The sequence below is a fragment of the Enhydra lutris genome, unplaced genomic scaffold (genome assembly GCF_002288905.1).
Source record: "Enhydra lutris kenyoni isolate GAN:26980312 unplaced genomic scaffold, ASM228890v2 scaffoldscaffold18, whole genome shotgun sequence".
Taxonomy (NCBI): Eukaryota; Metazoa; Chordata; class Mammalia; order Carnivora; family Mustelidae; genus Enhydra; species Enhydra lutris.
The window spans coordinates 34,998,936-35,023,734 of record NW_019154102.1 but is presented as its reverse complement, the minus strand read 5'-3'; the positions used below and the strand labels follow the sequence as shown (position 1 = coordinate 35,023,734).

The following is a 24,799-nucleotide window of genomic DNA, read 5'->3' as shown; positions in this document are numbered from 1 at the left end:
TCGAGAGAGCATGTGGGGCTGAAACTCACAAGCAAGGCCTGGGAATAGAGAGTTAAGAACATCAGCCTCAAGGTAGTGATTCAACAAAGGGCCTAGCCGGGATCATGCAGGGAGTGTGTGCAGAGTGAGATAAGGACGAACCAAGAGTGACCAGAAAGAACAAACCCAACCCCAGGAAACACCAATGTATCGGTGGCATGTAGAGAAACAGGGTTAGGGAAGAAGATGGAGAAACCACGGATATCAGAGGATCATCACAAGGAAATGATACTCAGAAATCAAGGGTTGGGAGTGTCACCTGATGCAAGGAAGCCAAATACGGACAAGAAGCTACCCCGCCAGAGGTGACCTTGTATGAGCCATATTAGTGGAGTTCAGGAAGCCAGCCTGCAGTGGGTTCAGGAAGAAATGGAAAGTGAAGAAAGGCAGATGATAACTATGAGAGACAAGTCCTTTAAAAAAAAATACTTAGCTGTGAAGATTATGATCCAAGAATCCTCAGCATGTTTGTTGATGAAGAAGGCAGGGGATGGAGGAACATCAAGGTGGAGAGGGTGGAGAGGGAATTACAGGTGAAACAAGGCCGAGGACATCAGAGGAGTCAAGGGCACAGGTGGAGCATTAGTTTTGTGGGAGGAGAGGGGCTCCTGACATGAGAAAGAGGGAAAGAAGGTCAAGCACAGACAAGACGTGCATGAATGTGGGAAGAGAACTGAGGGCGTCCCATCTTCTGACCTCTGTTTCTCTACGAAGCAAGAGATGAGCTTCTGCTCAAAGCACAAGACTGGACAACAGAGGTGAAGGCCTGAAATAGCTACTGGGCAAAAGGGAGAGAGCCAATGAGGGGCACATGAAACACTTCCGGGCTGCACCCAAAGGCCAGCTGAGGTTGGCAAGGAGTGTGGAGAAGTGCCTGTGTTCAGAGAGGTACACAGAGGATGGTGACAAAGAAGGGAAGAGGCTTGGAGGGCGGTTTTACAGGAAGGCAGGAGAGTGATCATTTGAATGTGCTCTGGATTCCTGGGAGAATGCTGTAGCCATCTCTAGGCCTATTAGAATGAAGGCTTGGAAGACTGTCAGTCTTCCTGTGAAAGCTTCTAGAGAAGGGGATAACCTTGAAGAAGAGTTGAATGCCAGGCATGAGTATTCTGCAAAGAGGTAGCACACTCACAGAGCTTTGGACCAGTTTTTGGCATATTTGCAGAGCCACTGGAGAGGTTAAGAGGGAAGCAGCAGGTGGTTCTGAGGATGAAGTGGGGGATGGAGGAACTAACATTTGAGGCAGAGGTGACAAATATGGGGCTTGGTGGGATCACTTCAAGATGGTAGCTAGAGCTCTGGGGTCATGGTTTGGAAGACTTGGTGACACCCCCTAATGGAGATCTTTGCTCCAGGATTCCCCTAAAACATTGGTGAGAATTCTAGAACTCCAGAAGATAACAGGACAACTAGATTGGCTGATTCCAAGACCCTCACTCTTGGGTGGAAACCACAGCAACCTCCCAGGACATGATGGCAAGTGGGTCACATCACCAAGGAGATCCTAACCTAGGCGTGCAGAGTCTGGATTAGACATTCTTCTAATCCAGAAGAGAGGTGAGAGAGCAGAGATCCCAGGGCATGGGCAGTGAAAGAAATTAAGCAAAGGAAATCATAATTATTCCTTACCAAGAACAGAAATTTACTGAGGGCCTATGATGATGTCTAAGCCGGTAAAGACCATCCAGGCACATGTCAGCAAATAAAACTCCCCAAAACCAATTCTGCTGAACCCAAGACCATCGCACAAGTTTCTCCCTCAGGTTCATCCTGCTATGACTTCAATCCTAGTTGCTCAATGGCCAGAAAAATCTCAGATATTGTCCAAGTAGCACCCACATCACAGGGAATCAAAGCTTGGCAGTGAAGGTGAGGGAAGGAGACATTTTCTGGGTATTTTAGAAATAGTTTCTGAATAATACTTGCAATCCAGACCTTAAACTGAGGCCTCCAATGGCTAGGGCAAAGCCACACCTCTTTCTGCATATTCACCTCATTCTCATATTTACTAAGAGGTTTTGGTTCTCTGAGTAGAATCTAAATGGTCCAAACATGGCCCCTTCTTCATAGTTCCATGCTAACCTGAGGAAGCCAGACGTCACCCATCTTCGTCGGATAAGACCTGAGTATTCCAGACCCTGAATGAGACCAGCAGCCCCAGAGATAACGCAGATCCGTGAGCAGCCTCCTGAGGCTCCAGGCACCTGCCACCCTCGCCTCAAATGTCACCTCCTCCATAATGCCCTTCCCAATGCATACACACCCCCCCACATACCATACAAATGCCCTCCACTGTGCCCCCCCATACAGTTTACCACTGCATTTATTTCACTTTGCTTTAGCTGTTTACATTTTGCCTCCCCAGAGACACTTGAAGCTTCTTTATCCCTAGGGCTTTCCACCCAATAAATATTGGTAGGATAAGCTGGGCTAGGCGGGCCTGGGATAGGGTTCAGCTGAACTGAACTAAGTTTAATGAACCAAAATGACCTGAGGAACACAGGACAGTACATTCCCACAGCAACAAGAGTGAACATCCTCATCAAGGGTCTTCCCAGAAACCCACTCCCTCCAGAATGTCTCCCCAGTTCCCCAGGCACGGAGCCCGCCCCCACCAGACAGGGCTTCATTGCTTCTTATGGAACAGAGCCGGGGTTGGCTCACTGCTGGGCTCGGCCATGACCTGCATGGGCTGGTTGTTCAGCGCAGCCTCGCGCATCTTGTGGTACATGAACTCGTTCTGGCGGAACATGCGCAGCTCCATCTCCGTCTGCACCCGCATGGCCTGTGGGACACAGATACGCCATATACAGTGACAACAGGCCATAGGGACATACTGGCTTCTGACCTACCTTGGTCCTTTTGTAAAGGGCAGACAACAGAGTAAATGACTCCCAGTCACTGAGATTCAGCTGCACGCACTCAGAGGACACACTCACACACACTCAAACATACTCACATACAGACACATACAGTCAAACACACTGACACAGACACAGACACACACAGACACACACACACACACACACACACTCATCCTCTGGGGGCTTAATGTCCTGGGAGTGGGCTTGGTTTGTTAGGGAGAGGGAGTCAGATGCCTGAGAGAGTCGCTCGAGGGAATGTTCTTGGCAAAGAAGGCCTGTTTGCAGGAACGGACCAGAGGGGACCTAGATTTGAACGCTGGATCCTGCATACAGGTCCCCACTAACATTCTGGGACCTTAGGTAACTGACAATCCCTTCAGGGTTCAGTTTCCTCATACATAAAGTAGGTGAGATTCCTTCATACTTCACAATGGACCAGGAAGGGTATAGTATGTGACATACAGAAAAGCCCCAGGCTCCCACATTTCTATTCAAGCACTATTTCTCAGGCATCACTGAGGGGCTGAGGATACAGCAGTCAAGCTTAGTATACTAGGCATAAAGTTAGTCTTCTCAGACATTTTATGACACCAAAATCTATCCTCTTTCCCTGTACTGTACTGCCTGAGGACAGTCCTTTGAACTCTGTCACCCTCAAACAAACCAGCCCTTCAAAGCACAAAGGAAAACAGCAATTATTACGAGCATGCCACTTGCTAGGCACTGTTCTGAGTGCTTTTCACACATTAACGCACGGAACCCTTATCACAACCCTACCCTTTTGCCCATTTTACTGCTGAGGAGACTGAGGCACACACATTCCATGTCTGTGCTCACACAGCTGGAAAGGGGTGAAGCTGGAGTTTAATCCCAGCAGTCTGACTCCAGAGTCTGTGCTCCCCAGCTCCACGCTACACAGCACGTCTTGCAACGTACGTGGGTGCACGCACACTGCTGGGTGGGCTTTCTCCATCCACGCTTGGAGCAGCTCGGGCTTCGAACCTCAACTTTGCCATCCACTCGCCATGGTACTATGGCCAGGCTAGGCCCTTCTGGGGGCTTCAGTTTGCTCAGATGTAAAACAAGGCGAGAGTGGTCTAAAGCATTTCTGAATTTCTTTCTGCTCCAGTGGGCAATCTATGGACTTTCCAAAAAGCAGAGTCCAGAACCCAGCTCCCATCTGTAGAGAGAGCTCGGACCAGAAAAGGAGGCCCAGCCCTGACATGCTACTTGCCTCTAGGTCCTTGGTGATTGGGTGGGAGGGTCCGTGGGTCACCAGGAGAATGGCGTAGGCTTTGCAGATCATCCCGTGCCCCACCTCGATGTTACCAGCATGCCAGTTGGTCAGCCCTGCCCGCATCACAGCCATCCCCAGTTGGGCATTATTGGGGTGGTAGAGCTTCCTGTGGGGACACAGCAAATAATTGTCACAGATAATCCCAACCTTCCTTACATCTGCATAGCATCTGACAACTTACCAAGTACCCTCATTGACTTGGTCCATCCGCTCTCCCACCAGCGCCGTGAGGCATCTGCATCCCATGGAGCAGGGACTGAGCCACAGAGAAGGGGAGAAGCTACCAAACACCCCGTACGGTGAGGCTGTGGGAGCGGAGACTCTGCCCTGGGCCACGAAGCCAAGTCCTCATGGGCAAAAGAGTCAGGACTCCGCACGGGAAAACAGGAAGAGGGGAGCTCTCGGGGACACCCCAGCCCTCTTCCTGGAAAGCAGAAGTTCAGGGGAATAAAAGAACTTGAATGTCCTTCTTGGGACAGAACTGTATTCTCACCTCCTTGGCACCCTCCTAATAGTTTCCTTTTAGCATATTGCATCATTTTCCTGGCTTTTGTTTATGAATAACATTCTCGCAAAAAAAGGAACCTGCTTATGCCAACTTACTCATTTGGCCAAAGATACAAAGTCACATGCCAATGTGGACATGGAAGGCAAGAGAAGACATTGGCAGAGGGACGGCAGGGGCTCTGCATTTTATAGTTTGAAAGCAGGCTTGGCTAACACCTCTTCTATTCATTCATTCACTCATTCATTCATTCATTCATTCATTAATAAAAGAAAGGTTGCCTATGCTGACTGCTGGAGAGACAAACCTTTCTGAACACTTAAATTAAGTGGGACTTAGCCTTAAGAAAACCAAAAGCAGAAGCCACTGCCCAAGTGATAGATGAGCTGGAGGATGTGGGAAAGACAAGAGATGACAGATAGGTTTCATCGCAGGTACCAGCCCTGAAGATCTGGTTATTACTACTCAAAGTACTGCGGTAAAAATGCTCAGTCGTAAAGATAGAGAGAATCAGAATCGATTACTGATGCCTGGGTGAGTTACAGGAAGGGGAAGTAGCAACGTGTGTGCTATTTGCCATCCCTGAAACAGACACATTCCAGGGTACTTTCTGAGACCCAGCACTGCTACCTACATATAGCCATCCACCATCCTCCTGGCGTAGAAGGAGGCCTCCTCGAAGGCCTGGAGGTAGGAGAGGACCTCGGAAACAGTGCTCAGCATCCGCAGCGTGTAGAGGTTGGTGTCGGTAAACACTGGCTCCTGCTTCTGCAGGCACTCCCGGCATAATTTCACAACCTGGAGGAGACACAGGCCCCGTCCATTACCACTGCCCTCACGCAGGGGAGCGTCACCATAACCCTGGACGCCCCTTCTTTTAAGGCTCAGGACATTGCTGACAGGGGTGGAAAAGCCCAAGTTTGTGATCTGAATAGCAAAACGGTCCTATTTTGCTACGAGTGGGGATGAAGAGGGTAACAGCGGGAGATGTGGCTGACATGGCAACAAGCAAAGAGAGGTGTCCTCATGATCAGTAGGGAGCAGAGAGTTATGAAAGGGAGAGACTGATAGACTGATTGATTCTCACAACAGTACAATGACATAGATACTACTAATATTCCCATTTTGCCAGATAAGGAAACTGAAGCACAGAGAGAGTAAGTACTTGGCCAAAGTCACACAGGTAGTAAAACATGGAGCAAAAATTCAAACTAAGCAGTTATGCTTTATCTTAACAACCATTCCTGTGATTCTCCACCCTGGTTGGGCTCTGGAATTACCTGGAGACCTTTTTAAAAATGGCACGGTGTGCGGGCCCTACCCCAGACCAAGTGAAACCAAATATTGGGGGCTGTGTGGAGACTGGGTGGGGGGTGGTCCCTGGCATCCGTAGTTTGTACAAGCCCCTGGGTGGTCCTTATGCGCAGTGAGGTTGGACAATCATTCTCTGAGGAAAGTGTACAAGATGAGCTGGCAGAGAGGCTCCCAGGAGGCCAGGAGACCCACCAGGAGGGTGTCGCATTGGTTCTGGTGAGGAATAAGAAGCTTGGAGTCAAGCTTTCCTGCCTGACTCAGGTGTCTACATAGGCTTAGGTTGACCCTACAAAGTCAGATGGTCTCTGGATTTTAGTTGCTCATTGTTCTCTTCTTGCCTTGCCACTGTCATGGGAGAAATGCCACATAATTCTTCCATTTCAAATGAGCAGAAGCTAAATTTGCTCTGAGATTCTCCCAGTCCCATGAAGCAACAGGGTCAGGGTGTGACAAAATGTGGGCCCACATCCATTCATCTCAAAGACAATCCTCTTCAACCCATGGGACCAGTGTCCAGCCCTCCACCTGGCCCTGCTAAGTTTGTACAGAAGAGAAAAAATCGGAGGAGGGAGCCAGCGCAGTCCTTCTGGTTGCTCCAGCCCCTACATCAGGCCTCTGATGCAGGGTTTCCATATTGTACAATAACACACATCGACGTAACCATCTCCCCACCTGACAGAACTCCCAGAAAGGAAGGAGCAGGTCTGTGTTGGTCACCCCACTAAGGGCTCAAAAATGTGCAATGAATGAGTAAATGAGGAGGATGAAGATAAAGGACAAGCAGACAGAAGTGAACACAAATTGTTCTCTCACATTGCCATGCCTTAGTGGTTTCCAAGCCCGGCTACATGCCTGAGATGTTTAAAAAGCTTGGAAACGAAATACTGGTTCGCAGTCTGTTGCAGACTGGATGAATCAGAGGGGGTGGGACACAGGACTGTGCATTTCCAGCAGGCTGCCCCCAGTGACTTTGATGAAATGTTCTGCAGGTCAGTGTTTACTTGGGAGGGGGGTTGGGGGGTGGTTTGTCTCAACTTTTGGTGCCTGTTGAGATCGCTTGAGAGCTTTAAAAATCCTGATGTCTGGGCTCCATCCCAAGAGATTTTGATAAAATTGTCCTGGGTCAGTGTCTGAGCATCAGGACTTGTCCATGATTCTAGTGCACAGACAGTTAATAACTTCTGCTCCTTTGAGAGCCAGGGCTGAATACTCAGTAGAGACTGAAAACTGTAGCCAGGACATGGATTCAATTATGAAAAAGCAAGCAATCCACTGCCATCTCCATTCCGCCACCTCTGATGTCAACCTGAGCTATCACAGATCCCCCAGGGACATTTGTCAGGCTGCCTGTGCTCTCCCCAGACCCAGTTTCAGTAGGCTGAACAGTCCCTGACAACATACCTCTAAGAGGCTCTGAAGACAAGAAGAGTCACAGTCCGAACCAAGGGACATCCTCCAGAAAAACAACCTGCTTGGTAGTCTCCCCATCTCCACCCACTCCACCTCACCCCACCCTCTGCCCCACTTACCAAAGAACCTTTTTGCTCTCTTCCCCATCCCATCCCTATAAAAACGAATTCTTACCTCATGGTACAGACCCTCAGAGCGAGCCTTGTCAATTTTTTCCAGGGTATCCTTGGAGAATTGTATCATCTCCTTTACCACCTCCTGAGACGGCTGGGAAAGAGAGGGACGATGAGTTAGACCCCCCCCTTCACAAAGCAACCCATTGCATCTCTGCAGAGTCGCCATCTTTGACATTCAGTGTCGTGCAAAATGGAGGCCTTCCTCATTCTGAATGCTTCACTTCCATGCAGGAAGCTCCAGATCCCTACAGCTTTTGCAGCTCCCTCATCAAGCTCCTAACTCAGGGGCACTTTCCACTGACCAAGCCCCAGAGCCTTGCTGGCAGCCAGTCGTGTCCCACCTTGCACTCACGCCTGGGTTTTTGGACCCCAGGGCCAAATCGGACCTTGAATTCTGTGGTATTTTCTCTGGCATTTTGGATTTTTAGCCTATCACCTGAATATTTACCATTGTTCCTCATTACTTCAAGTCAACCACATATGCCCATGCATTTTAGTCTTTGCTCAACTCTGATTTACATACTGACCAGCACAGAGCTGAGGACTGAAGCTTAAGGCTTGACCAAAAAAAATCCTACTCCAGTTTGCCACTGGAATTCATTAAAAAGGGGATTTTTGGCTGTGTGCATTCAGATCCTTCTGAAGTATCTTAGCATCCAGTTCCTAGTTCTTTGTCTTGACCAGGTTGTAACATAAGAGAGTTTGTCAGCTGTCTCTGTTGAAATCTGGATTCATTAGGCTTATAGCATTTACCTGAATGGTTAGTGATTTTTTTTTTTTTAAGATTTACTCATTTATTTGAGGTGGGAAGGGGCAGAGGGAGAGGGCGAATGAGTCTTAAGCAACTCTGTGCTGAACAAGGAGCCTGATGCAGGGCTCCATATCATGACCCTGAGATCCTGACATGAACCGAAACCAAGAGTCAGATGCTTAATCAACTGTACCACCCACCTTGGGTGCCCTTCTAGTGATCTTACGTTTTTAAAAGATTATTTATTTATTTATTTATTTATGTCTCAGAGAGAGAGAGAGAGCAAGGGCGAGCACACAAGCAGGGCAAGAGGCAGAGGGAGAAGCAGGCTTTCCACTGAGCAAGGAGCCTGATGTGGGACTCAGTCCCAGGACCCTGGGATCATGACCTGAGCCGAAGGCAGACACTTAACTGACTGAGCCTCCCAGGTACCCCCCTAATGATCTTATTTTTAAAGAATGAGGTTTTGCTTTTCAGGGAAAGAGGTATCTCAATTAAAAAGCCCATGAAGGCATCACAATTTTGAAGAAAGTAGTGCCAAAGTTCTCAATTTCCAAAGAAAAAGTTTACTTGCTGTGCTTGTCCATATGAGAAACTCCTTTCTGGAATTAACTTTTTTTTTTTTTTTTTTTTTTTTTTTTTTTTTTTTTTTTGCTTAGGCATATCTGATAAAACTTTTTTCCAAAATGAAAATACTTCATTATTTATTTGGGCCCCACAAAACTGATAGATGGAAACTGTAAAAAATCAAAACATATGAAAAAAAGTAGGGAATAAAAATAGAAATTCCTACAATCCACTCCACGATGAACACACCATTTCGAGGAACATTTTCCAATGCATACATATAGGCATAATATTTAAAATATTTAACAACTGGCCAGGAAAGGCACTGACCAATCAGAACAGACACTGACCATAAACAGGAAGCATGTCGATTATGGCCTTATCAGCACCTACTGGCTGAATTGCATTCCGTAGGTGTACACAGGCGTGTGTGTATATGCCAACAGCACAAATAGTTCTTCCAACTGGAAGTGTACCAGATTTCTGTCTATAGTCTGTTCTTTCACTCAGTAGGTATGGATATTTTCCCATACCAATATAAAAACACATTACCACTTCAATTAATTGTAGAGTTTTCCACTGTATAAAGCCAAAATAATTTAGTTAACCAGTTCTCCAGTTTTCCAAATTTCTCACTATAAGGAATTGAGTTCAGAGGCTTCATTTAGATTTTCTGCCTACATTGTTTTGTGAGGTCACCTTCTCCACACTATCAAAAAGTAACAGGAGGACGGGCATTCGTTCCCTTAAAAACACACTCCCTTAAGAGATGGAGATCAGGATCTTCCCTCAGCTTCCCAGGTGTCCTGAGCCAGTGCGGCAATGTCCACTTTATAGTACGAGAGGCCCTGGCCAGGACGGCTTGCTTCTGGGTCAGGATCTCCTAAAGGAATGGACTTTCTACTTAGGCCTCTATTCACCTCACCTACTCTGGCTTCTCTGAAATTCTTGTCCCTTCAATTTTGACTATCTTCTTTTCCCTCTGTACCTGGCCTCCTTGGAATCCTGCATATCTACCTGCCCTTGTCACACAGCTTGACTCCACCACTGAGGTAGCCACCGCTGCTGTTACTTCTGCTCACAGGCCTCACTCCTGATCTCACCTTTGTCTCGATCTTTAATATGGCCGAGATTTCTGGCTTCTGGCTATCTTCTAGTCCCAGAGTGCTACTTAGTCTTCTATGGACTTGGACCTTGTCTTGGTTATAGACAAGTCATTTTAGTGCATATTCACTTTCCTAAACTCATTTCAGTCAAGCACATAAGTAAAAGGGGGTCCACATCTCACCTGGTTGTACAGAGCTCTGTAACTGGTAGTCTAGAGGTGTACCACTAGTCTGCCAAACCTAGATTTTTTTGTAACATCCATAGCTTGTTGCCCTAACAGTGGCTCATAGAATCAATCTAGTTTACGATCACTGGTCTCTAATCTAAGTTCCATCATCTTTAAAACTCAAAATTCTGGGGCACCTGGGTGGGTTAAGCCACTGCCTTTGGCTCGGGTCATGATCTCAGGATCCTGGGATCGAGCCCCATATCGGGCTCTCTGCTCAGCGGGGAGCCTGCATCCCCCTCTCTCTCTGCCTGCCTCTCTGCCTACTTGTCATCTCTCTCTCTCTCTCTCCCCATCAAATAAATAAATAAATAAATCTTTAAAAAAAAAAAAACCTCAAAATTCTTAGTGAATCTTCTGTAGTAATAGATAGCTTGCAGGGTAGAGTTGGAGAATACCAAGTGGTCAGATGTTAATAAAAAGTCTTGTTTGATTTGACGTTGAAAGGAAGAGTGTTACTTCAAGCTCTGGAAGTGAATCAAATTTTTTCAAGGAGGCAACTGCCAAGATTCTCAAAACAACCTGGCTAGAAGCTTGTTAATTACATGTGCAACATGTGATAAAGCTATTCTGAGAAAGGAAATGGGGCTGTTCCACTTGGCTCCACTTTTCAGAGTAAAGGCAAGAGGAAAGCATGATCCACAGCTAGGATTTAAGGAACCCTACAGAGAGAGACTCCCCTCCCTAGAAACACAAAATAGACAACCAGGAGGGAAAGAATAAGGAACTGGATGGAGCAGGGGGAAATGACAGTGGAGGAGGAGCCAGAGGAAGGCTAGAGGAGGAAGGGGAGGAGTCAGCAGAGGGGGAGGAGTCACTGAAGGGAGAAGAGCTAGAAGAAAAAAGAGGGATGCTGGTTCCCCAACCTTGAAAAACTAGTACCTTCCTATTGTGAAAACCAGGGGTGAGGGCTGGGGAGAGAGAAAAGAAAAACCCAAGGAACCTAAACAGGGAGGCTCCAAAGCTACAGTTAAGGGGAATGTTCTACATTGTGGTGTTATTTTCTCATTTTTAAAAATATTTGGTTTTTATTTTTATCCAGGTTACCACATACATTTAACTTTGGAAGGGAGAAAAGAGTCTGGTTTCTTAACAAAAAATTAAGTAATGGTGGGAGCAAGTTATGAAACAAATACCCAGGGCCACACATCAGGAAGGAAGACTGGCTGGATTGCAGATAAAACACATTATCCCACAGGTTCTAGAATGTCAGGACGAGGGTGGACACAGGAGCTTATTCTTTCCTGTAGCTCCTATGGTACTGTTCCGTGCTCTGCATACACGTGCCAGTATACATTTCCCATAATATAGAATGTTTGATTTGTGAAAAACAAAAATCCCATATTGGGGCGCCTGGGTGGCTCCATCGGTTAAGCCTCTGCCTTCAGCTCAGGTCATGATCCTGGAGTTCTGGGATGGAGCCCCTGCATCAGGCTCCCTGCTCAGCAGGGAGTCTGCTTCTCTCTCTCCCTCTGCCCCCACACCCCCTGCTTGTGCATGGGCTCTCCCACTCTGGTTCTCTCTCTGTCTCAAATAAATAAATAAAATCTTAAAAAAAAAACACACACACACATAATAATTCATGGGCCCCAACTCCTTTGTATCCTGTCCGGGAAGGGTGACTCTCAATTTGTCCACACCAAGCATCACTGATGTATTGTTTACAGCCTTCTCCTCCTCCTACCATCTGTATCAAGCCTGACTATGCTTACACAGGCATATGTGTGCATGGATCTGTGTGTGTGTGTGTGTGTGTGTGTGTGTGTGTGTGAGAGAGAGAGAGAGAGAGAGAGAGTGTGTGTCCCTTTTATTTTTTATAAATGGTAGCATTTTTATAAATGATAGTTTATAAACAGTGTAATGGATTGAATTCCATCCTCCCAAATTCATATGTTCAAGTCCTAACCCCCAGTACCTCAGAATGCACCTTACTGGAAATAGGTCACTGCAGACTTAATTAGTTAAGATGAGGTCTTAATGGAGTAGCGGGGTCCTTAATCCAATATGACTGGTGTCCTTATAAAAAGAATATCAGGTGAAGACAGAGAAACACACACTGTGAAGAGACGCAGAGAGAAGACAGCCATCTGAGAGCCAAGGAGAGAAGCTGGAGCAGAGCCTCCTCTCACGGCCCCCAGAGGGAACCAACCTGGCCTACATGCTGATTTCAGACTGCCAGGCTCCAGAACTGGGAAAGAGTACATCTCTGTTGTCATCCCACTTCTGGGTACTGTGTTATGGCAGCCCTAGCGAACCAATGCAGTGGCAGTGTTTGGTCCTTAATTCTTTTCCCTTAAAGAGCTTACATTCTTTTCTCTTAAAGAGCTCATTCCAGTTAAGCCTCTGCTTCAGCTCAGGTCATGGTCCCAGGGTCCCACATCGGGCTCTCTGCTCAGCAGGGAGCCTGCTTCCTCCTCTCTCTCTGCCTGCCTCTCTGCCTACTTGTGATCTCTGTCTGTCAAATAAATAAATAAAATCTTTTTTTAAAAAAGAGCTCATTCCATATTTGTCCACAAAAATTTACCTCATTGGTTTGAGTGACTGCAAGGTAATTTAATTTAAATTTTCCCAATTGGTGATTATTTAGGTTTTATTCAGTTGTTCTCAACAATGCTGCAACATATCTCTTTATACACATACCTTTGTGCACATGTGTAAGTAACTCTGCTGGGTAAATTCTTGGAAGTAGAACTGTTTGGACAAAGAGTAACAAATATTACATCCTAAGAATAAAAATAACTTAGTGGCAGGGCACCTGAGTTGCTCAGTGGGTTAAGCGTCTGCCTTTGGCTCAGGTCACGATCCCAAGGTCCTGGGATGGAGTCCCATGTCCGGCTCCCTGCTCAGTGCAGAGTCTTCCTCTCCCTCTGCCTCTCTTCCCCACTCGTACTCTCTCTCTCACCCACCAAATAAATAAATAAAATCTTAAAAAAAAAAAGTTAGTGGCAAAAAAAAAAAAAAAAAAAAGTCTAGAATGGCCAGAGGATGAATGAGAGAAATGAATCAAGTGGGGAAATAGTGTTATCTGAACATTAGCACTGATAGCATTGAGTAACGAATTAATTGAGAGTGGCCCCACTGTCTGTACCTAGAAGTCAGTTTTGCTCATAGTCTTTGCTCTAATCAGAGGCAAACTTCTGCTCACACATACAATGCAGAAGTTAAGCTCACCAAGAAGCACATTTGTGTATTTGTATCTTAAGTGTACTGGTGGCCTATGGGCTATAGAGAGGGGCTCAGAAAGCCTCCCCCAGGAGTCCAGCTCCTGGTTAAAAACCTATGTGTAATTTTTCAGACCTGACCACAATTACAAAGGCTCTACCTGGCATGCCTGTGGGGGAAAGTGCCCTCCGAACAGTCTCTAAAGGGAGTCCAGCCCTCTGCTGCTCATGTTCCTTGCACAATTTCATTCCCAGCCAGGGGCCTTCATTCCTAGGCCTTACAGGGGAGGAGGAGGGAAATTTGAAGACTCTCTCTCTCACTCCAACCTAGTACCCAGCACTTTTCCACTCCTAGCCCTTCCCCCACACCCTCTCCCTCTCCCTCCCCACCTCAGAATCTATAAAAGTGATGGAGCCCTTTGTTCTGAGTGCCCCAGCAGTGAGAAGACCCCCCACATCTGTGCCCTGACCTCCACCGGTGCTCCCTTCCATGGGGGAAAACAGAACAGGAGGTGGCCAGTTTCAGCCTTTTGTTGATACCATTGCTGGGCTCTCTCCCAGCTTAGCTAAGCTCCTGACATCCCCTCCATGATCCTTCAGCTGCTCAATGGTCTCACCATCAACCAGACAACAGGCTACTCAGGAGTTAAGCATGTTAGCCAGCCTCCACATTGCCCCATGTCCACATTACCCATTCCCAGGGGACTAGGAATACCTTTGTGATAAGCAGGCAACTAGTCTCTTTGCCCATCTGGTCTCAATATATGAAATTCTCAACATTACTTAACCAGCAAAAAGGTAAAGAGAGGAACTAAAATTTACTCAGTGCCACCCTATATGCCACTCCCTTTACATATATTATTTTGTTCGATCCTCTTAACAACCCTGTCTACTGGGTGTTATCATTCCTATTTTATAGATGAGAAAACCGAGCAACTTCCCAGTGTAAACTCCTGGCAAGGGGTGGCCCCAGGACACTAGCTGGGACCTGTTATCTGTGCTCCGTCCACCTCCCATTAACACCTTTCCGACAGTTACAGGCTGGTTCTCCACGAACTAGCCACCAGGGGGCGCTGGTTAGCAGTGAACGCCAGCCTCGTGGGCTCGTGGAGAAGAGGGTCGCAAACACCCCAGTGGCAGGGCCACATGTACCTTTGGGTCATCTTTCACCCCCAGAAACAGGTCATCCTTCAGCTTTTTTTGGCAGTGCTCACAGGTGCAGTCAAAGTAGTACTGCTTCTTCAGCTGCTTCTTGCGCTCTTCGCTGACGTTAAGGAAGTCGATATAGGACACTGTCAGCTCCTCTCCTTCCGAGATCTTACCCAGGGCCCGGAGCTCAATCCTGGAGAGGGTAAAGGAAAGAGGAAGTCAGATCCAGGGCCATCAGAAGGGGCTTTCTGCTCTTCAAGGTCTCTAGGAGTTGAGTCTCAAAGACAACTTCCACTAGCACTCCAAGAAAACTCCCATTTTCCCCACAAAAGGGGAAAATGTGACCTAACAGACAGTTTTCTGGATAATTCTGCTCTACTCATCAACAATCGAATCTGCTCCATTTATTTAATTGATTGGAAATCCAATTAAATCGATTCTGGGTAGAGATCACAAAACCATACCTTGCTTCCATGCTGCAATTATCCCTGTACATTTTGCTACTGATTGCTTGCAACAAAGGGGGTCAACCTCTCCATTTCACAAGGGAGGGCGCTGTCTCCCAGAGGGGAGGCAGAGGGGAAGGAACTTCCCCAGAGGTCCCACAGCACCTTGGCAACAGTCAAGATCAGAAATCAAGTGCCAGTCATGCTTCACCTCATCACACTGCTCTCCCTGGACCGTCCTCCATCTGCTTCCTGGGTCTGCTATGCACAAGAAAGGAGATGCACCAAAGCCCTTCATTTTAGGGCTCTGCCGATAGTCTAAAGAGTTCCATGTGAGCAACTCCTGGGCCAGTGTTGAGTGTGGATCTCTGCCATCTGGACCTGGAGGCATAAGTCAGCAGTTCTGCCCCCCAAAACCCCTTCTCCAGGCACGGCTCCATCGTGATGTTCAACAGTGATCCAGTGCCGGGTGACTTAGGATTTCTAGCAGCTCTGTGTCCCATCATGGCTCAGCCAATTCTTGCAAGGTCTCACAGTATCTCAAATTATTTCAATCATGTTAAGGGAATTTCCAAAGCCAAATTAATTTAATGTCACTTAAATATGAAAATATGGGTGCCCCATTTTACCTTACTTGGAAAGGGGATCAGGGGATAAACAGTGAGCACCACTCCATTCTCCCTCTTCCATCTCTAATGCCCAGCAATTCTAGAGGTCAACTAATTGAGACACACGTGGACAATTTATTTAAGCATTTCTTGGAGAGATTAGAAATGCAGGCCAGAGCTACAGAGACTTAGAACCAGGAAGGTCCCTAGAGACGTCTCATCCTGACCTTGGCTCTATAGATGTGGAAGTAAAGGCCCAGGGAATGATGGAAATTATCTAAAGTCATGTGTGACGCAGGCCAACACAGACTCCAATGTACCAACCACTTCTACCCCTGTCTTCCCAGAGCCCAAACTCCCACGCAGAGTTTGGTTCTTAATCCAAAGAACATTTCAAGTCCTTTTAAACCAAACCTGAGAAAAAGACCCATCTGGGGTTATTTATTTGTCATTAAGAAAAGTCAGAGCAAAATCTAACCTACAACACTAATTCACAATTGGCCAGAAGCAGTAAACAGAATAGTGTGAATAAATATTTATCAAAATTATCACAGTTACAGGGACTATTTTCAGAAGCCAGTATGGGTGGGAAGTTGGGGGTTATAAACAAACACACTTCTTTAGTAGGTCAATAAAATCAGCAGTCCTCCTTTTATGATAAGCAGGACTTTGAGGGACAGTGTGGGCTTTGCTAAGGTGATGTGGACTAGAAGGGACCATCATGCTTTGGGGCTGGGGGAGTGAGAGAAGTCAGGCGTGAAAGACGGGGAAGAAAAGAAGCAAAGGAAAGCAAAGGCACAGCAGGGAGTGGGTGGGTGAGGAACAAGATGATTCATATGTATGCATTTAAAATACAGCATTCAGCAAGGATAAGGCTTTGGGGACACAGGAGAACATTATAGCCGAGAAGCAGCCATGGAGTCTCGGGAAGGGGTGGGCCCAGCAAACCAGGCAAGTGAGGGAGATGGGTCAGAGGAGAAGGGATGCTTGCAAAGACTGACCCACCTCATCTGGGTGTGAAACATGGATTTCACTGCCTCATGACTGAAAGACAAAACAGACACCCGAATGGGAATCATTACCATTGGCTAGTTCAGCACAGCTAGCAAGGGGGCACAGCAACCCAGCTAGTGCGATCAAAGTTTTGGCCATGACAACCAGCTTTACATCCCAGCCCCTTCCAGCCGGGCTCCCTTGACCAGACACAGCCTGGTATAGCGGAAAGCACACTGGCTCTGGAATGAAAAATTCTGGATTCAAAGGTCCTCATCGTTCCTGGGCTCAGTATGCTCCACTGTAACCTGGAAATGCAGTTCCATGAGATAGTACATTTCAAAGTAGGTGCCAAAAACTGTAATGGGATGCTATTGTTATCCCACTCACAAGCACCTTGGCCGAGTAAGTGTTGCCTCTTTGATGTCTATCTTGGGGGACTGTGTGAATTGTGTATGGAGACTGGTTAGGTCACACAGGTCATGTATAAAGTTTGTTGGGGTTAGAATTGGGTTCTTTCCACTATGGCAGGCAGCTGGGTGGTGACTGTAGTCACCTTCTCTTGCACAACAGCCAAGAAGCCAGGTACAATGTGGCTGCTCAAAGTTAGTGGATGCAAAGAAGCTGGAACAGACACCAGGAATGATCTGAAGAAAGGTCTCCCGGGTTCCTGTGGCTGTCACATGTCACAAGGGGAGCCCTGGGTCACCATGGCTTGGGGCAGTGACATCCTGAAAGGCCAGCCCTATATATGGCTGGATTTGATCCAACCAGGCTAACCTGGGACAACAGCTCCTCTGAGGAAAATTCCATGAGGTCCACGCCAGTGACCCCAAGAGGCTTAGGAAGCGAACTGCAAGTGCCACAGGAAAATTACCATTTGGGTCCCAAATAAATTTCTCTGTCTTGAGTGACTTTCTCACTTGCTCGAGAGCCCGGTGTCATGCAGGCCCTTGTTTCCAGAAATAGGAAGGAATGGGGGAATCAGAGGCCCTGCTAGACTAGGGTTTAGGCTTGATTCCTGACTGAAAACCAGAAAGCACTGTCTCTGGTTTCCAGGAAGTTTTGGAAAAGGAAATCTGCTCACTGTTGATGGCTCAGAGTTGACTTGCATCTGTCATAAAAGCTTATCTCATCTCTAAGAGCAAAATAAGTAATACTGCTTAGGTCTTGTTCCCCCAAATCCCCCCCAGCCCTGAGCCATGGACAACAAGAGTCTCTTCCTGTTTGCTGACTTCTCCACTTGTGCCCACCCCCAAGACATATTCTTTGTCCTTCTGTCCCTTGATCTGTGCCTTTGGAGTGTGGGGCGAGGGGTGTGGGCTTCTAAAGGGCTTCATTACTCAGGGTCCTCTGCTCTCTGGCTTCTGGTTGGAGTTTGGCCAATGGGAGGAGATCAGAAAGTGGGAGGAGAGAGAGGTTGGGGTAGTTAGTCATCCGGCTCCCTCTCTGCCTTTCAATGGTTCCAGCAGCAGCTGCTTTCTCTACCAGTACAGCTAAGCTATTGGGTTGTGGGTAGAGAAAGGAACTTCTCCCATGGCTACAGCTCTCACCAGTTGCAGGAACAATATAGTACACCTGACCCCTAGGTCTAGAGGCAGTAATGGTTTCATACTATTGCTAGACTCTGGACATCTCACCATTCCTTGTTAGTTTCTTAAACTTTACCCTTACTTCTATAGATTGTCCTGTTACTAAATTCTCTTTGGGCAAACTCTGAGTGTGCCTTCTGATTTCTGCTGGGACCTTGACTAATATATGCTCTGCCTCAGCCCCTTCTCAGCTGATGCTGTTCTGCAGTGACCTCTAGATAGATAATCCCAGCCTTCAAGCTTTAAAGCAGTAGTCAGAGGTTTACCTAACACATCTAGGCAGCCTCAAGAAACACGCAAAGACCCAGAAATTACCCATGTGGAATTCTTTACTATCCTCCTCATTACCTTTCTCTTATCCACTATGATTCTAGAATGAAATTTCTATTTGCTGCCTAGTCGAAATCCATACTAGTGCAGGTTCCATGGTTTGGTTTAGGTCAAGTGGAGAAAACACTGTGAGGTCTCCCCATCCCCATCACACCAACCCCAGTTAAAGACATACTCACTTGCCGTTGTTAAATATGACGGTGCAGTTGGGCCAACAGTCGTGGTTCACCAGGCCCAGGTTGGGGAAGATACCCACGCCCACCGCCTGCAGGCCCCTCTGGTCACTGAGCGTGAAGCCATTGCAGCTAATCTACCCAGAGGAAAAGATGAAAGAGTCAGTTAACACACATAGATCAGGGACAGAACACCATCCCGGCTGCTGAGAGTTCAACAAAATAGAAAACTCGGTCGCATTCTGGAGATGCGTAGAGAGTCTCCTATTCTCTAGGTCACTCCAAAGGACCCTCGAGATAAGCACCCCGGGGGAGTACCGTACTTGCTAAAATGCAAGGCCACCTTGGAAGTTTTGGGTAGTTGTATTCTATACAAAGGCCAAAGACAGAAATGTTGGTTCTGAGAAGTCTCCTCCTTTTCCTGTATCTGGGTCTCACATGAGTCTTCTCTGGTCTCTATCTTGGTCTCTCTCTCTCTGCCCTGCTCTGCCTGACTTAGTGTGTCTGTGTGTGTGTAGGGGTGGGGGTGTTGTATGGCCTAAGCCTCCACCACCTCTTAGACTCTTAGGGCTACAAGAGGTCTGGCTTTGCTGCTCCAAGACAGCACTCTCCAAAAGTCCTTCCGCTACTCTCCCCAATGTCCACAGCCCCCAGCTCCAGGCTTTCCATTACCCTGTCCACCGTGTCTGGGAAAAGGAATGATCTCATTTTCAATGTGACTGGTGGGCAACAAGGGATAGTGATGGGTCTTTGTTTTCAATACGAACAGGAGAAAAAGTAGAAAGTACAGATAACCAAGAGGGTAAATTTCTATCCAAATCTACCATTTGGAGATAACAAATAGCTTGTGCGTGCGATGCCAGCTTCCAAGAGGGAGGGAATGACTTCCTAGTAAGGAAATCCAGAAAGAAAGAAAGGGGGTGAAAGTTCTTTACTTTGGGCCTCTGTCCCCTCCAGTCCTTCTCTCAGCCTCCCCTCCCACTCTGCCCTGCAGGCTCTGAATAGGTCTTGGCAGACCAATCCCAGTGGTCACCACCACTGCCCACCCCCCACCCCCAGCCTCTGCGACGTCATGAGGAACCGTACCACGCCGAAGATGTGCGAAATGTACTGCATGCTGAACTGCTGGCTCTGGGGCGGCCAATACTGCAAGAAGGTGTCCACGTCCACCCGCAGCTCCTTCTGCTCCTCCTCCCCAAAATGCTCCACGTGGTTCTGCAGGCCATCCACAGCGACCAGGCAGCCCTCGGTGAGCCCGGTGCCCTCTCTCTCCACCCGCCACATGATGCGGGCCGCCAGCCTGTAGACAGGGGCAGGGTTAGGGATGTCCCGACGCAGTGGTTCGTTCCAGAAGCACTTACTGACTACCTACTGCGTGTCAGGCAGTGTTGAACTGTATAGACGGAATTTCTTTAATCATGGAGCTTTTCATAGAGGGGGAGACCCAAGTTACAAATGGAAACTAGTGCTAAGTGCTATGCAGAGAATAAAATAGGGTCATATGATAGAGAGTGGCTGGGGAAAGGGAAGCCATGGTGATCAGAAGAGGTGACGTGGAGGGGGAGCCCCAGAGCTGAAAATGGAATGAACAGAAGGAGTGGGCTCTGGGCAGAGGGAGAAGGAGCAGTGCGCACAAAGACCCTGAAGAAGGAACGAGTTTGACATAATGGAGAAACAGCAAGAAGGCCAAGGTGGCTGGAGCCTAGGGAGTGAGGAGTACAGAGCAAATAAAGGTAGAGAAGTGGGCAGGAACCAGGGCTCATGGGATCTTTGAGACCATGAAAGGGGTCTGGGGACACTGAGCTATGGCAGCCTGGTCTCTCCTGATAGTATGGCTCACTGAGATGGGCACTGGAGAAGGAGTCTAATAGCCTGGGTTCATGTCTGTTTCAAGTTACTGTATGACCTTGGGCAATTCATTTGAACCTCCCTGAACTTAGCCACAAGAGGGATAATACACATCCCCTGATGGGGTATTTGGAAGACAAAGTAATGTGTTGGATGTCCACATGTGTGTGAACTTAGAGTCTTAGTGCTTAGGGAGAGAAGTGGGAAGACAATCCAGGTGGGGAAACAGTATAAGCAAAGGCTGGGGGCAGCCAGAGGCTGGGCATATGCAGGAAGCAGGGAGGGACTGGCCTGGCTGGGACATAGGGTTCTGGAGGAGGAGTGGAGGCAAGGTGGGACAGGAGGGAGCCCTAGAGAGCACAGGGCATTGAGTGAGACAGGCGTGCACTTCACCTTGAGTGCAGTGAGGGTCTCCTTGTTAACTGACCACAAGATGAAGCCTATGACTGAGGGATATTTGGCAACTCTCAGCTACTCACTGAATGCATGCTGGCCAGGCACCTGCAGGGGTCTGGTGGCCTAAGGCAGATCTGTCCCTTGAGGGACCCCCTTGGCAAAGAACAGGCCTGCTTCTCCTCTTGTTTGGATCACAGAGTTATTTCTGCAAAGATGCCCTGCTGGGCATCCCAGGTGCTTGGGAACCAAGGTATCCCCACAAGGAGCTCAGGACAGTACTGGAGAAAATAAGGTTCCAGCAGAGTGTCTGTTACCTCCGAATATTAGGGAAAGGGTCACAGAGCTTAGAGAGTAAAGACAAATGGGAAAAAGATTTCAACTCAGTATCGGAAGATATTACCAACTGGGACTGTGCAGATAAAGTGAGTGAGCTCCCTATCACGGAAGGTAACATTTACTTTGGGCTTGAAAGACTAAGTAGGATAGTGAGGAACTATTTGCACTCCCATGTTTACTGCAGGATGATTCATAAGAGCCAAGATATGGAAACAACCTAGGTGTCCATCAGTGGATGAAAGGATAAAGAAGATGCAATAAACATATATAATGGAATATTATTCCGCCACGAGAAAGAATAAAATCCTGCCACTTAAGACTGCATGGATGGACCCACGAGAAAGAAGAAAATCCTGCCACTTAAGACAGCATGGATGGACCTTGAGGGCATTATGCTAAGTGAAACAAACCAGACACAGACAAAAACTGCATGGTATCTGCTATATATAGTATCTTAGAAAGAAAGAAAGAAAGAGAAAAGAAAGAAGGACGGAAGGAAGGAAGGAAGGAAGGAAGGAGAAAAAAGAAAGAAAGAAGTCAAACTCACCGAAACAAGAAAAGTGGTTGCCAGGCTCTGGGGAGTGGAGGAAACAGGGAGAGGCTTAGTAAAAGCACAAACTTTCAGCTATAAGATGAATAAGGTCTGAGGATCTAATGTAAAACATGGTGACTATAGTTGATAACACTGTATTGTATCATTGAAATCTGCTAAGAGAGTAGAACATAAAAGTTCTCACTTGAAAAAAAAAGGACGGATATGTTGGGTGATAGACGTGTTAATTAATTAGATGGGGGGGTGGCGTCCTTTCACAATGTATACATATATCAAGTCACCATTATGTACAGCTTAAATATCTTATAATCTTATATGCCAATTATATCTCAGTAAAGCTTTTTTAAAAATTAAAATAAGTAAAATAAAATTGCAAAAGAGCATTTTTTGTTTGTTTGTTTTAAAGATTTTATTTATTTATTTGACAGAGAGAGAGAGAGAGAGCACAAGTAGGGGGAGCAGCAGGCAGAAGCAGAGGGAGAAGCAGGCTTCCCACTGATCAGGGAGCCCGATGTGGGTCTCAATCCCAGGACTCTGGGATTGTGACCCGAGCCAAAGGCAGATGCATAATGAAGGAGCCACCCAGGCACCCCAAAAGGACAATTTTTTTAAAGAAGCAGGAGTTCAGCAGATGAAACTAAAGGGGATGCGAAGGTTGACTGAGCCATTTCATTTTGTAGTTTCTTAAAAATTTCTAGGATATGATCATTCCATTCTGTACTTTATCTTCACACCCTACAAACCTGGTGAAAATGCTCCCAATTTCACCTTCCACTTCTCCTCTGCTCTCCACTCTCACTTCCCAGCACCAACCCGCAGCCCTACTTGGCAGTGCAGGCCCTGAGATTTCTGGCCTTAGCCGCCGGGGTCACCAGTAACAGTTGCAAATGCCTTTCCCATGTAATGAGGATAGAGGGCAGTTTGCACAAGCCCAGGGACTAGCGGGCTGTGGTGCTTAAAAAGCTCTGCATTTTTTTCTTGGTGTGCCTCTCTCTTTCTTTCCCTTTGGTCTTTTGCTTTGTTTCTTAAATTCCGCATATGAATGAAATCAGAGGGTATTTGTCTTTCTCTGACTTATTTCATTTAGGATAATACTCTTTGAAAAAAATAGTCATTAGCTCTATGTCATTGCAAATGACTTCATTCTTTTCTATGGCTGTGTAATATTCCATTATATATATGTATATGTATACATATATAGAGAGTATACCATTGTATATATATGCATATGTATATATATATACAATATATGTATATACTGTATTCCAGTGTGTGTGTGTGTGTGTGTGTGTGTGTGTGTGTGTGTATCTACCGCATCTTCCTGGTCCATTCTTCAGGTGATGGACACATGGGCTGCTTCCATAATCTGATGATGGAGGATAAGCTGCCATATAACCATGGAGAACACACTGATGGCTACTGGCGGTGGGGAGGGGAATGGGGAAAAGTAGGCGATGGGGACTGAGAAGAGCACCTGTTGTGATGAGCACCGGGTGACGGGAGGAAATGTTGAATCACTACATCGTACACTTAAACTCATACTACACTCTCTGCTAACGAACTGTAATTTAAGTAAAAACTTTTTTAAAAAAGCTCTGCATTTTTTCTCAAAGGCAGTTGCTGCTATTGAGTTCTAGCTCGTTTGGCCAAATCTTGAGATTATTTTTTTCAAGAGAAACCAGAAATCCTAAAAAAGAAAGAAAGAAAGAAAGAAAGAAAGAAAGAAAGAAAGAAAGGAAACCAGAAATCCTTATTTTTTTTAAATGTGGCCTTTCCCAATTTTTTAAACATTGGCAGGTCAATTAAAAAAGACTTAAACCCTAGAGAGCCATCGAGAAGGGGTCTGCCGCCAGCTCCAACCAGTGGTTGTGGACTGGAATGGCTGCTGCAGACATCCAGTTCTAGATGGGCTCCCGGATGCAGAAGTGCCCCTCTCCGGTCTCTTTGAGGCTCTATCCTGACGTGCACACAGCTTGGCTTCCTTGGGCCTGGGAATGCTTGTTACTAAGGCCTTTCCCCACCTGACATTTGGGAATCCTAAGTACCACCCCCAAGGCCCAGCTCTGACCTGATGTTCTCATTGGGCACCTTCCCGTATCTCTTGATGGCCGAACACTCATTCTTGTGGTTCAGCCAAGCATCCTTCTGGCACGTGCGGTCACAGTAGTGGGCAAACTTGCACTGTCCACAGCGATGGAGCTTCGCATCCTGCCTCTTGAAGCAGGTGTGGCACACGAAGTTAACCAGGCTGGAAATGGAGGGAGAAACGGGTGACTGGGGTGGCACAACAGAAAAGGAATGCACTAGACATTGGGCCCCATGTGGGAGATACTATTGCACCCTGCTTTATAAGCCTTTCAATTTAACTCAGCGAGTGTAGATTTATGACCCCTATTTGGTTGGCACTGGGAATACATAAGCCGTCAGAGTGAGTGAACCTGCATAAGGAGGCTAGGATAGTGGACCCATGGGGTGTTCCTGGAACACACTTGAACAGACACTTGAGGAGCCCAGGAAGTCTTCCAGGCCAAGGGACTGGGTGGAAATTCCTCATGGTCCCCCTGCCAAAAGCCACAGGTCACTGGCACCACAGCATGGGAGGGAGTGCTCTGTGTGACATGAACTTCTCATTCTTGAAATGCAGTGACCCTTTCCCTGAAGAATAAAACTCATATCTACAATATGAGGGAACATGAAACATGATACATTTTACACAAAATGGGGTCTGCACATTGTGATACATGTCACAGTTCTGTGCGTTTTGCAAGAGTAACAATTACAAGGTCACTGATGTCTCTGAGGTCATCCACTGTATTTTCCTGGCTCAGAGAGTGAGTGGCAGTGAAGAGAAGTTCATGCCTGCTCACTCAGGAGGAGAGGGGGAGAGGCATAGGCAGATGAGTTTCCTTACCCCATGCTCCCAGCCCCCAGTGTTCCCAAGAGAGAGCTGTGTGTCTC

General features: G+C 47.0%; 1 protein-coding gene across 2 annotated transcripts in view; it reads right to left on the bottom strand.

The window, feature by feature from the left end:
- Positions 1-2,461: 2,461 nt before the first annotated feature.
- LOC111148136 (SET and MYND domain containing 1) overlaps positions 2,462-24,799 on the bottom strand; it is a 39,310-nt gene continuing 16,972 nt past the window's right edge. Inside the window, exons 2-10 of one of the 2 annotated variants that reach the window (XM_022504560.1) lie at positions 23,910-24,089; positions 19,795-20,008; positions 18,715-18,845; positions 16,626-16,664; positions 14,570-14,759; positions 7,604-7,696; positions 5,340-5,503; positions 4,138-4,306; positions 2,462-2,824 (exon numbers count right to left, since the gene is read on the bottom strand). In XM_022504560.1, the coding sequence (XP_022360268.1) occupies positions 2,666-2,824; positions 4,138-4,306; positions 5,340-5,503; positions 7,604-7,696; positions 14,570-14,759; positions 16,626-16,664; positions 18,715-18,845; positions 19,795-20,008; positions 23,910-24,089 (1,339 nt within the window). In that variant the 3' untranslated portion in view covers positions 2,462-2,665. The remainder of the gene's footprint in view (positions 2,825-4,137; positions 4,307-5,339; positions 5,504-7,603; positions 7,697-14,569; positions 14,760-16,625; positions 16,665-18,714; positions 18,846-19,794; positions 20,009-23,909; positions 24,090-24,799) is intronic. The other variant, XM_022504561.1, reaches the window with a different exon arrangement.